At 32.3% G+C, this 13191-nt stretch overlaps 2 protein-coding genes across 2 annotated transcripts; one reads left to right on the top strand and one right to left on the bottom strand.

Moving 5' to 3' along the window:
• Positions 1-609: 609 nt before the first annotated feature.
• Positions 610-7230, top strand: LOC123899645 (mediator of RNA polymerase II transcription subunit 7a-like). The gene is made up of 6 exons (XM_045950833.1): positions 610-772; positions 3504-3697; positions 4637-4706; positions 5330-5496; positions 5608-5681; positions 6941-7230. Exons 2-6 carry the CDS (start codon positions 3563-3565, stop codon positions 6999-7001), a joined length of 507 nt encoding a protein of 168 aa, XP_045806789.1. The 5' UTR covers positions 610-772; positions 3504-3562; the 3' UTR covers positions 7002-7230.
• Positions 7231-7235: 5 nt separating this feature from the next.
• Positions 7236-12199, bottom strand: LOC123899644 (cytokinin riboside 5'-monophosphate phosphoribohydrolase LOG1-like). Its single transcript, XM_045950832.1, has 7 exons — positions 11580-12199; positions 11321-11418; positions 11061-11091; positions 9811-9910; positions 8080-8150; positions 7846-7989; positions 7236-7630 (listed from the first exon to the last, which is right to left on the bottom strand). Exons 1-7 carry the CDS (start codon positions 11697-11699, stop codon positions 7565-7567), a joined length of 630 nt encoding a protein of 209 aa, XP_045806788.1. The 5' UTR covers positions 11700-12199; the 3' UTR covers positions 7236-7564.
• Between the last annotated feature and the right edge of the window lie 992 nt (positions 12200-13191).

Raw genomic sequence — 13191 nt, forward strand, 5'->3', positions numbered from 1 at the left:
ATTAGTTACTCATACTAATCGTAACTTTACACTAAGATGAAATTACATGATAACATGTAACTGTTCATATAAGTATATAATTTAGGATTATTTCACATATACAATAACATGAGACAAGATCCTCTTCATTTTTCAAAAGAAATGAAGAGTTTCATACATATAGATAAATAAAAAAAATTAGTGAGATCCACTTAATAATCGTGAATTCATTTCATGATGAAATCTATTACATATTTTTTGTGTCTAAACTCTCTCTATTTCTTTTAAGAAACGAAGGAGATTTTATATCCATGAATACTCATATACAACAATTTATTATTAAGAAAAACATATTTTACTAGAAAAAACTACAATAATTTTTCCAAAAACAAAAATACTGTTATGAATATTGTTAGTGGATGTCCACACATATCATTGATCCATTTAATTGGCCCATTATATTTACCTATATATAAATATCATGTATCAATATAATATAACCCTAATCCTAATGATGAATAACATACACTATTTTTTCTCTCTTTTCTTCATCTTTATCGTTCCTTTTAGACGGATTTACAATTATTATTATTTTTTATTTTTTCATATTCTCAAATTTCTTACCTACCAGGCTACCAGTATATATGCAACAAACAAAGAGGGAGAGTTTCTAATATTCTTGCTCTGTCGATTTCACCACCGCGCTTCCGTTATTCTCCGCCATCGCCCTCTCGCAGAAGCTGGCAGCTAACCACTACATAACTCCGTCACCTGGTTAGCCGCACGCATCACAGTGAGTCGCCTCGCCTTATTCCCCCCGTTGTTCAAATGCTTCAAAATTGAGAACTAGAAGCGCTGTTGATCGATTTCTATCAATGTCTAATTTCTTTGATGTTTATTTCAAATTAAATTAAACTATTATTACTTTGATTTTGATTGTTTATTGATATAATGATGCGTTTTAATTTTATCATGTTCAATTTTGAAAATGTTGTAATCATGTTCTTACCATCACAGGGGGTTACTCAAACTTGAAAGATAGATTTTTTCAATTATTTTCACTATACTCTTTGAATGAATTGTTCATGTTTCAAACGTGAAAAATTCTATCCTTTAGTTCAAAGTGTTGTTGATCCTTTAAACCCTATATCTTTAAGACTCAGGGCTTAATTAGGACCTAAAACGTAAACCCTAAATTATTCATGCTTCATTTGCTACAATGCTATCTAAAACGTTTAACATAAAATCTATCTTTTAGTCCAAGTGTTGATTCTTTAAACCCTATATCTATAAGATTTAGGGCCTAAACCCTAAACTATTCATGCTTCATTTGCTACAACCCTATCTAAAACCACAAATCTATCCTTTAGTCCAAGGGTAGATTCTTTTCTTAGAATTGAGGGATGGGCCTAACTCATCTTTACAAAACCGGCTTGTAAGGTTAGGATTGCCTCTTACTTATAAACACATATTCAGGCCATCTCGCAATCGATGTGAGACTTCTTAACACACCCCCTCACGCTCAGCACTATTGGGCTTGGTGTGTGGATATAAACGGTGGGTGGCCTGATAGAGGAAGCCTTAACACATATTCAGGTCATCTCGCGATCGACGTGGACTTCTTAACACACCCCTCACGCTAAGCACTATTGGGCTTGGTGTGTGGATATAAACGGTGGGTGGCCTGATAATAGGTGGCCCAACGAATCGTGGAGTTTCTCGGATACCATCTTAGAATTGAGGGTTGAGCCTAACTCATCATTATAAAACCAGCTTGATAATGATAACAATTTAGACAAAAGGGTCAAGTAACATTCAATGAATCTTTACAAGTATATGTCCAAGTAATCTTCAAGCTGTTTCAATTATGTCATTTGATATGGTAAAATGTTTTCTCCAGCTTAATTGAGTTCTCATTAATATATTTGATGAAATCCCATTCAACTTTAATGTTTGGAATTCTTCTAAATTCAAAAGTCTTTAGAGTATTTGAAAAACATGTGGGAGTTATTTGTGGTCCATCCACCCCTTGTTTCCGACCTCTATTTCTTTGGAGTATCTTTTGAAGTTTTTCTGAATGACAAGAACCTTGAGTGTAGGAGCTTTTTGTAGAACCCTTATTATCAAATCCATATTGCAATACTGTGTTATTCCAATCCGCAAATAATGTAAATTGTGAAACGGAAAAAACTGTGACTAATGAAGATTTTTCTTCTCCTTGATAGGAAGATAGAGAAAAAAGAGAAGGAAAATCTTCACAAGTCACAACTTTTTCCGTTTCACAATTTACATTATTTGTGGATTGGAATAACACAGTATTGCAATATGGATTTGATAACAAGGGTTCTACAAAAAGCTCCTACACTCAAGGTTGTTGTTGTTCAGAAAAACTTCAAAAGATACTCCGAAGAATAAGCGGCTGGAAACAAAGGGGTGGATGGGACCACAAATAACTCCCACATGTCTTTCAAATTGTCTAAAAACTTTTGAATTTAGAGGAATTCCAAACATTAAAGCTGAATGAGATTTCATAAAATATATTAATGAGAACTCAAGTAAGCTGGAGAAAACATTTTACCATGTCAAAGGACATAATGGAAACAACTTGACGATTATTTGGACATATACTTGAAAAGATTCATTGAATGCTATTTGACGCTTTTTGTCTTAATTGTTATCAAGCCGGTTTTGTAAGGATGAGTTAGGCTCAATTCTAAGATGGTATCAGAGCCTCTCCACGATTCGTTGGGCCACCTGTTATCAGGTTTACTCTATCAGGCCACCCACCGTTTATATCCACGCACCAAGTCCAATAGTGCTGGGCGTGAGGGGGTGTGTTAAGAAGTCCCACATTGGCTAGAGATATGACATAGATAACTTTTATAAGGGTAGTGCAAACGTCAACTCTTAAAGCCTAAGAGTTTTGTTTGCAGCAGCTCCTCAATCGTCTTGTGCTCGTAAAAGGTGTTAAAATCTCAAACCATGCATTGTGATTCTTGAACACTGACACCAAGCCTAATAATCTCCTCCCCTCCATTTGGCCCCTTAGATTTAAGATGAGCCAAGGGATTTGCAAAAGTAAAATTGAATGAGTGTTTGAAGATCATGTGTACATATGTGAATATTAGCAACGTCAAAACTTATAATAGATATAATGTAACCAAAGCTAGAAGTTTCATAATTAGGCAAATCTCAACAACTTCAAACTACACTTTTCGGATTCATCTAAAAAATCACATATCCGGTGAGTTTATTAGGAAAATAATCACAAACCAAAGCCTTTAGAAAGAAGTATAAAAAGTAACCTTAATTCTGATGGTTAGTATGTCTATATAAGCAATTAGGTGGGTTAACAAATTTAAAATTAAGTTTTCTACCTCATCTGCAAACAGTGAACTTGGATTGAATTTGAGCTCTATCCCATTGCTGTTATGGTTAAGTTGTGTCTTTTGTTTTTAGTTTTTGATGAAATTTAATCTCCATGCATTTCTTCACATGTCATTATTTTTAATTTAATGATGCAGATCTGGAAGTTGAGATGCATGTATGATCATTGAAGGTTTTTGATTAGAAGATTTTTGTTATGGCAACGGCAACATACCCACCACCCCCACCTTTTTACAGGCTTTACAAAGATTACACGCAAGACCCTCAGTCTGCTCCAGAGCCTCCACCACCAATTGAGGGAACTTATATTTGTTTTGGAGGCAGTTACACTGTGAGGTTTTTTACCCTTGTGATTTCGATATTATTATGGTCCTAATTACTATTTGGATAAATAGTTTAAGTAAATATTTATTTCAGACAATATTGTTAAGATAGGCCCTTCTATTACAATGACACTTGAATAGACACTTTGGTAGAGGCACCCGTGCATAATGAAAAGTTAGAATCAATCAGTATTTATTTTTACCTACTTTTAGCTTTTGCTTGTGCGTAATTCCACGAACTTGGAGCTTTTTGCTACATAAAGAAACCCAAAAGAGCTTCTATTTGCTTCAAAACTTTTTTATAATAAACATGACAATTGGCTGCGTTTGGACTGACATATGAACAACCTATTTTGAGTGTATCTTTCTAGAGAGCTTATAGAAATTAGATTTAAAACAGCTTACATAAATGTTTTGTGTCTGGCATGTATTTGATACCGACACATTTAGTACTGCTCGAATAGGTATTTCCTTTGAAACTTCTCAAAGACATCTTCGATAGTTTTGGTGGAGACGAGGATTGGTCATTAATTGTGACGAGAGAGAAATTGAAATTTTACAAGTGACCAGTAACCACACATTAGCAAAAGGTGTAGGTTGTTATCCCACTCCTAAAAAAGATTTGGGAGTACATTAGCAACCCCCTTTAAGACTCTAAATTAATGGTTATTAATTTGGAATATTAAACTCTAAATTAATTGAAGGGTATGGAATGATATCATTAAATAAGGGTGATGTAGTTAATATTTGCTTATACTTTAGGATTGCCAAAACTGGGTTTGTTGTTGTTTATATTCGACATTAAATTGAGTTCAGTCTTGTAAAACTGGGTTTCTTATTGGTTTGAGATGCAATTTTCCTAAAGTATCTATTTATCTGCTTTAGACTTTATGCAGAAACCTCTTTGGCATGATCATATCGTGTTAATTTTTATTTTTTTTACATAGACCAGTGATGTTCTACCAAGCTTGGAAGAACAAGGGGTGCGCCAACTCTATTCTAAAGGACCTAATATTGGTAGGCTATCTCCAGCTTCTTTTAATTTGAATATGTTGTAAAGTAACCGTCTGACTGTACAAGTAGTTACAGATAGTTCGGGTTTTTATATTATATATTTATGTATTATCCTTTGTAATGTTGTCAAATAGCGTTGTTATAGTGTAGTGGAATTTGAAATCACTATTGTTCAGTTATAAGCTATTTAGTACAAAGTGTTGTCAAATAACTGTTATAGTGGTACTATACCATTTTAACATTGCAAAATTTGAACAAATTGCTATTTTCTGTGATCTGCTATTGACATTACTAATCCTTCATTGGTATGCTGACTTGGGGTGTGATGTGTTTGGGATGTTCTGGATCACAATCTTTTCATTTTTTTTGTCTGTATAAATGCTTCTTTTGATTAACCTCCTTCAGTTTATGTTTCACATTTTCCATTTAGTGATTCTTGGTATAATAAACATAGTAACCTCATATATGTGGTTGTATGGTCTAGACTTTTGGGTTGATCTTTTAGGCTCTATTAACTTGATAGTTCTGTGTGCGAGGAAATACCGAATTGATCACAGAAGCCAATACATGGCGTCTCTACTAGATAAATTATTACCTCCTTATAGTTAACATCTTACCTTCTATAGATTTCAAGAAGGAGCTGAGATCACTTAATGGAGAACTGCAGCTACACATTTTGGAGCTTGCTGATATTCTTATTGAGAGACCATCACAATATGCAAGGAGAGTCGAAGAAATTTCAACCGTGTTCAAAAATTTACATCACCTTTTAAATTCACTGCGTCCTCATCAGGTATACAATATTCTAGGCAGCTATAAGTATATGCACGTGCCTTTGATTTGGATGCTTCTGGTCTTTTTTTCCCCCCTGTAATTTTCATTATATCGTGTATTTACTTTATAGGCGAGAGCAACTTTGATTCACATTTTGGAACTTCAGATACAGCGCCGTAAACAAGCTGTGGAGGACATAAAAAGGTACACATTGCATTTCCTGATATTTTTCTTAATGTCCTTGTCTATGATTTTAGAACCTTTTACAATATTATTGGTATGCTTGTAACCTTGGATTACTAAATTCACAAGTCAGTCCATTCCTTCTGGTTGTACACACTTCTCCACAGTCTACACAAGGCTAGTGTTAAGGGTTCTTTTTTGAATGAGCAAATGGCAAAAGGGGAGTTTATTCATCCCTTTTAGTTTATTGATTGATTGAAAAAGGTGAAAGATACACAAGAGACTCTAATCTCTTCACACTGGGTAAACCAGTAAACAGTTCTAAGAATGAAAAAGATACTTTTTTTTTTGAAAACTTGGTATCCGGCCTTAGGACCGACTAATCCAAGGGGACCAATCCCACCGCCCACTTGCGGGGGCCCCATTTAAAGCCAGAGTTTTTTTTGCTCTGTATGGACTTAGCCCACCGAAATTGGCACCAGTGGGAATCGAACCTAAGACCTTGAGAGGAGCATACTCCAAGGGCCCAAGCCAACACCACTCGACCAACCCCAAGTGGGTTGAATGAAAAAGATACTGATTTAGGGAAATCATATTTATAGATTCCCCAAAACAGAAATACAAGAGAAGATAAAATAACCAACATTAAGAAACTTAACTGACTCACCAGATACAACAAACAATCAACCAACTAACTAGCACAAGCCTATCCCACTTCTGATATCTATAGTTCTTCCTTTAGTAAACTCTTAGAACATTTTCATTAGGAGTAGTGACATCTGGCCTAATAATACCACCCCTCTAAAATCAACCTTGTCCTCAAGGTTGAAGTCAGGAAACTGGTTTTGAATAGTGATCACAACTTCCCTAGTTGCCTCTTCCACGTTAAGACAGGGTTCTCCCTTGTACGTTCATCCACCTGTGGCTGCTTTTGCTTACTGGGGTTTTATTTTCTTGAAAGAGTTGATTGTACTATTTCCCTCTACTAGAATGTAGATTTTTATGTTAAAATAAAATTTAGTTTTCTGTCACACAATCACACTCTCTATCATGTTTCAGCAACATACACTTTTTCCATTTGAACCTAGGAAGGAATATTAAACACGGCAGGAATTTTAACAACATAGTTAAAATTGATAATGGAAAAATCATCTGTCATTCCTCTAATGACATATCTTGGCAAAAGATAATGCTTTTCTTATTTAATATTATTGTATGATATGTATGTAACATTATTAAGTTCTTGTGATTAGTCTTTTAAACCTACTTTCTCTCTTCAGGAGGAGAGAAGAAGCTCGAAGACTCCTTAACGAGTCGCTGGCAACACTTGGTGGCCAGTAAAGCATTGCTTATCTTATATTTCTGAGCAACTCAATCTTATATGAGAAATGAATTTCGACCAATAGATTTGATCGAAAGATTATAGCGCTTTAAGTTACGGAGAAATACTGTTTTACAGCGTGCGCAAGATATTGTAAGTTTATAATAACTATTTGTGATGGTATATGGTGTATGAACTTTTGATGAATATACTTTACTTCTGGGATAAACTTTTGAATTGTTGTGCAAATTGTGTGTGTCAAAGAGGAGGGTTTGTATTGTTACTTCAATTCTGTGCTCAATTTGTTTTTTTGTTTTTCTTTTCAGTTAACAGATTGAGTCTGAAAACAGAAAACAGAATTCACATTGAGCATAAAGTAGTTAGCCTTCATAGCTAAGATTCCAAATCTATTGTTTACACTAATAACAAGGAAATGTAAGAGCACACAAAAATCCCGGCTCCATGAAATTGTGATCTTCTACCATATTAGTCCCTCAATTTGTGTCACATTCTGACTAACAATTGTTCTCTACACAAACTGCCATCACCATCTAATCATGTCTAGATTTCTCAATTTTGAGGACTAATCTAGCTGCTCACTTTCCCAGCTTAGCTTGGAGGCAACTCTTTCATGTTGTGGGAAATATTCCTACATGAGTGAAACCAATTCTCATAAGTTGTAGTGAAAGAATGGAAACTGATTATAAAGAAATCCGAAAGAACCGGTGAGGCATCCGAGTCAACTGCAGTTCAACTGTAGTATAATTGGGATTAAACCAATCAGTAACTGATTGGTTTATGATTCAACCGGTTCGGTTTGATTTTAAAATATTGACTATAACAAAGAATATAGATGCCAATTACCTCCATATTTTTGACAAGCTCTTTTGGTGTTGGGGCAGATACAATGATATGACGAGCTGTGGGGCTAATGAACCCTTCCTCCACAGCATTGTCGATGAAAGACAAAAAGGAATTGTAGTATCCATCAACATTCAGCAAACCCACCTTCCAAAACCAATTTTTTTATTTAAGCATATTTTTTCCTCATAAAAAATAAGAAATATGATAATATTTGTATAGAATAAAAATATTTACAGGTTTATCATGGATGCCAAGTTGAGCCCATGTTATCACCTCAAGGAGCTCCTCAAGTGTCCCATAGCCACCTTCATGCATATAATAAATATAGCTCTTTTAAAAAATCTATAGCACTAGAAATAGAATAGTTTCAAAATTGAGAAAAAAAAATTACTATTTTTTTAAAGCAGTTTTACCACTTCCTCAGTTTTTCTTTAATATGAATAAAATATTTTCTCAGACATTGTTATGTAATTATCATTCCTTTTGACAATACTGTATGTGGATACCCCCTCCCAGCTAAATGGAAAGAAGACAAGAAAACCTTTATCCTAATTCCTAAAAGATTTGAATATTCTTATATTCTCACCAGAATTGGAGTATTAATTCTATTTTTTTTAAAATAAATTATTTTAGAGGACCATGAAGCATGGTTTTGTTTTTGTTGTTAAGCTGCCCTTATCATGGGTCCCTGTCTCTTTGAGCATGTGTGGATAAGCCACTTGCAGGTCATTGTCATTTAGTATGAGGAAGAAAAATCTAATCTTTGCCTACTTTCATTCTTCACGTTGAAATTAGGATTAAATTTTATTTCAGTTTTTTTATCTATTTAATTTACCATTTTATCAATGTGAGAAAATAAAACTAAGAAAAATAAATATTCACAGCAGTTTACTTATTATGAAGGCTTGAAAAACGACTAACCTTATATTATTATAACGTACTCACTCCGACCTTAATTATAAGTAAATTTTCACTTTTTAGAATCATTGAATAACTAATGTATCTCATCTTACTTATAGACTAGATACATTAGTTATCAAATGAATCTAAAAAATGAAAAATTACTTATAATTAAGGCCGAAGAAAGTATAAATTCATATTATTAAAATACTATTTTGGTAACAATCATTTACTTAAGAGTATGTAACTTGTCCACAAATCTCAGCTCAACTGGTAGAAATATCGAAATTAATAGTGTCGGACGCCGGGATCAAGGTTCGAACCCCAGTCACTTCAATGGCTTTTGCCATTTCGTCTATAAAAGAAATAAGAGCAGGTAACTTTTTTAGTAGCTTAGGATGTTTAATGAGAAGATGAAAAAAAAGTATTTATCGTATATATTGAATAATTCTTCTAATGAAGTTTTTCTTTGGCACATAAGTTAATTTAATTAGTAGCTTTAGGAATATTATCTACCATTCTTCTCTAATTTTAAAACACTATGATTTGTAATTGACATGTCACATGTGAAAACTTTGGGCAACACTATCAAAGAAATGACATACATTCCCCTAAAACTGAAAGAGAAAAAAAAGGCATGTTTTGACATTTTAAGAATGAATAATTTTACAAAATAATACCTTAGCTCAACACATTTGACCAATGTTATTTACCATCTCTTGCTTCCACCAATGATTCACATTTCACATGTCAATAGTGGATTTAGCTCTCAATAGTGAAGATTCTTAGCATCGCCGCATTTGAAATAAATATCGATAGTCGTTCAATTAAATTTGATATTTTAAATTATAAAATTAAAATGATATTCTTTTATACTGTTCAATCTTAATCTAACGACCATTATGTCTTGACATCCTTGAAGGAATCAAAATTCATAAATAATATGTGGTTTAACTAATGACATTGGTTTGACCAATAATTCTATAAATAAGAAAAATATTGGAGTGTGAAAATAACTTTTTATTAGATTTTACTTATCTCACGATCGAACTATTTTGTACCAACCTGGTAAGGCAATAAAGGCATCAGAATTTCTAGCCATCTCAGCTTTCCTTTGATGCATGTCAGCTACTGCCTTCACTTCCCCCACTGTTTCTCCAGTAAGCTGCACCATATATACCATTAATTCCAAATAATCACTTATATATTCAATAATGTTATAAACAACTTCTGTATGTGTGAAGTGTAGGGTCATGCAAAAATGCATTTGTATTCAGCAGGGGAAGAACCTAATGATGAGAGTTTACATCATTGCAGAAGTGGGCTCAATAATTTTTTTTATAGGATCTTGTTAAAATCCACCATTAAAATACTAATTAAAGATTAAAAACAAAATATTTCTCTCACAAAAAACAGTTTTAAACTTTTTATAAATATTAAATACACAATTTTTAATATTTAATTAGCATGCGCCCTTACCTTCTTAATTAAAAATAAGGACACATGTTAACATTTGACAAAATTATAGTACTATCCGTCAAATATAATAGTAGTTGTGTTTGACATTCTTCGCATGTTAAGAAAAAAATGATAAATAATGAAGAGAAAAATAATTTTAATAAATTCTCATTATAAATTATTGATGTATTTTCATTATCGTATATGTATAATATATAATAATAATTAATTCATTCCAAATTATAAGCAAACATTGGTCATAAAAATTCATATATTTATTCTAAATTATGGATCGAAACATCAACTTTTTTTTTTGACTCATTTTTGTTGTTAAGTTGCAAGTGTTACAATTATTATTAAGAGAAAGTGAACTATAGTTTTGTATGGCTAGGCTTAATTTTCTCATAGGAAAAAGAAACAAACAAGAAGAGAGAACAAAAGAAGAAAGTTACTTCCTCTATGATGATAAAAGAATACTATAAAAAAGGGATAATGACAATGAGAATCTAAATGGTGTAATATGGAACATTGAGAGAAAGACAAAATGGTTCAGATGGAAAAACAACCCCAGATTGCCAGGTGTATATTGATGGCTAAATTTGTAAATTAGCACTCAATTAACACAAAATATGCTATACAAGGAAAAAAAAAAATCATGCAATTAACCACATGTTCCATTTATTTGAATCACACACAAAAATACAAAATATAAAGTGTGAAACTTAGATATTGGGATAACAAAAGTATGGCTGAAATTGACTTAAAATATGCTAATCCTTTGTATTGCATGTTTAGTCATTTTCTTATTTTCAAATGAATATTGATGAAATGCTTCCAAAATAATAGCCTAACATTACCTCTCTTGGCATAAGTGTTTTGGGAATCACTCTGAAAATAAAAACAAAACAAAAGTTAGTTAAGTTTGGATATTTTGGTGAGAAGTCGTAATTCTGACAAACTCACGATCAATTTAAATATACACATAAGTGATTTTATAAACTCTAAAATATAGTTTTTGCTAAAATCACAAAAGTTCACCGTAATTCTGCTGATTTTTACCGTCAATTCAAACATGCACAATTGAAAAAGAAGAAAGATGAAGCTATTGTTTGCTCACCCAATTACATGTCCACCACCATTGTAAACAGCTTGAGAAATCAACCCCATCAAACCAATGCTCCCTCCTCCATAAACTAAATCAATATTTCTTGACACCTTTGAATGTACATCAAAATACAATAAAGTTAAGAACTAAACATGTACCATATCATATTATATCATATAGACTAAGAACTAAAGTACTAAAATAAAATCTTATATATAAAAAAAAAAGTTGTATAGTTCATGATGATGAAATAAGCAAAATGAAAAATTACCAATTCTCTTCCAAGTTCAATAGCAGCATCCTTATAGCTAGTTTTATTACCAGGACTACTACCACAAAACACACAAATTGTCTTAAACTTTGATAACTTCATCTCATTCCCTCTCTCCATTTTTCTCTCTTTGTTTATTTTTGATTACAAAGTGAAGAGAAAAAGAACAATTTGACAAAATGGATATGAGTGGTTGATGGTATAAGAACGGTTATAATGCTATATATAACATCAAAATAAGCATAAGTTTTTTGAACACGTATTCACCACCACCACATCATTAAAATGATGCTGACTTGTCTATAGGGAACCAAAGAAAACTTGATCCAATGTCTTATGTGTTTGTGTGTTTCTACTTTAATTAACTTGGTCCCCCTTTATCATCATTCATTCAAAAAAATCTAAAAAACTAAATACAATCCGTGGTCTTATGTCAATATCATTGTGTTTTTATTTTATTTTATTTTTCCTTTTAGTAACATAGGTTCTTCAATATTTCATAAGTACAATTAATTTAGATGGTAAAAAATTAGTCACATATGACTTATGACACCTAACTAACAAGTAACAACCCTTTAATTTTAATTTCCATGTAGTTTTAATATGCCACTTCAACTTGTGTAAGCTAAGGATTAAAGAAAAATATATATATATACTGTTAAGAAGTTTCATATGGATTGTGAGATGATCTGAATTTAAATTTATAAGTGAGGGCAATCCTCACTTTACAAACTGTTTTGTAGGGTTGAGCTAAGTCCAATACTCAATTGTATCAGAGCCTCTTTCTCAATCCATTGGGCCACAAGTCATCCACCATTTATATTCGCGCACTAAACCCAGCAGTGTTAGGCTGTGTAAGCACGGATATATCACCAGTTTCTATCAAAAATATATTTTTTAAGTTTTGGCGAAGATATGATGTTTTGTTTTCTCCGTGGTTCTAAACATTAGTATATTATTGCTCTCGCATCTCTCAATAGTAAATTTTCAATTTGTATAAGCTACACACGAGAAGTTGACCATATTGGAGTCAATCAAATATACTCCCTCTGGTCACTATTATAAACAAAAAAAAAACTAGTATTTTTTAAGTTTATTGATGAACCTGATGTGTGTGGTCTATATTACAGACCAAATACTTCAATTTTTCGATGAATCTAAAAAGTAGTTTTTTTTTGTTTATAATAGTGACTAGAGTGAGTAAGTGATTAGTGAAATACCATTCAAATGAAGTATTAAATGCACAAATTTTAAGATAATTTTTTTTAGCATCTTAACAATTCTCTTAATGACACTCGATAATATTTCTCATATATTTATTTATATACCCGATTAATATTTTTCAAATTTTGATAAAGATGTAATATTTTGCTCTCTTGTTTGTTTTAACCCTGAATTCTTAGGAAGAAAGTTTCCATTATTTTAAAATTCAGTCGCAAAATAAATAAAATTTAGTCTTTTATGTTCTTGTGAACAATTCATCTTATATACCATTCCTCAGCAGTTTAGAATATTTGTCTCTTATTGGTCTTGTGATCTATATATCCACCAATAGTTAATCTTGAATTAGATTCGTTTAATTTGTTGACACACATTTTGGAAAGCACTGTAT

Source organism: Trifolium pratense, linkage group LG7, assembly GCF_020283565.1.
Source record: "Trifolium pratense cultivar HEN17-A07 linkage group LG7, ARS_RC_1.1, whole genome shotgun sequence".
NCBI lineage: Eukaryota > Viridiplantae > Streptophyta > Magnoliopsida > Fabales > Fabaceae > Trifolium > Trifolium pratense.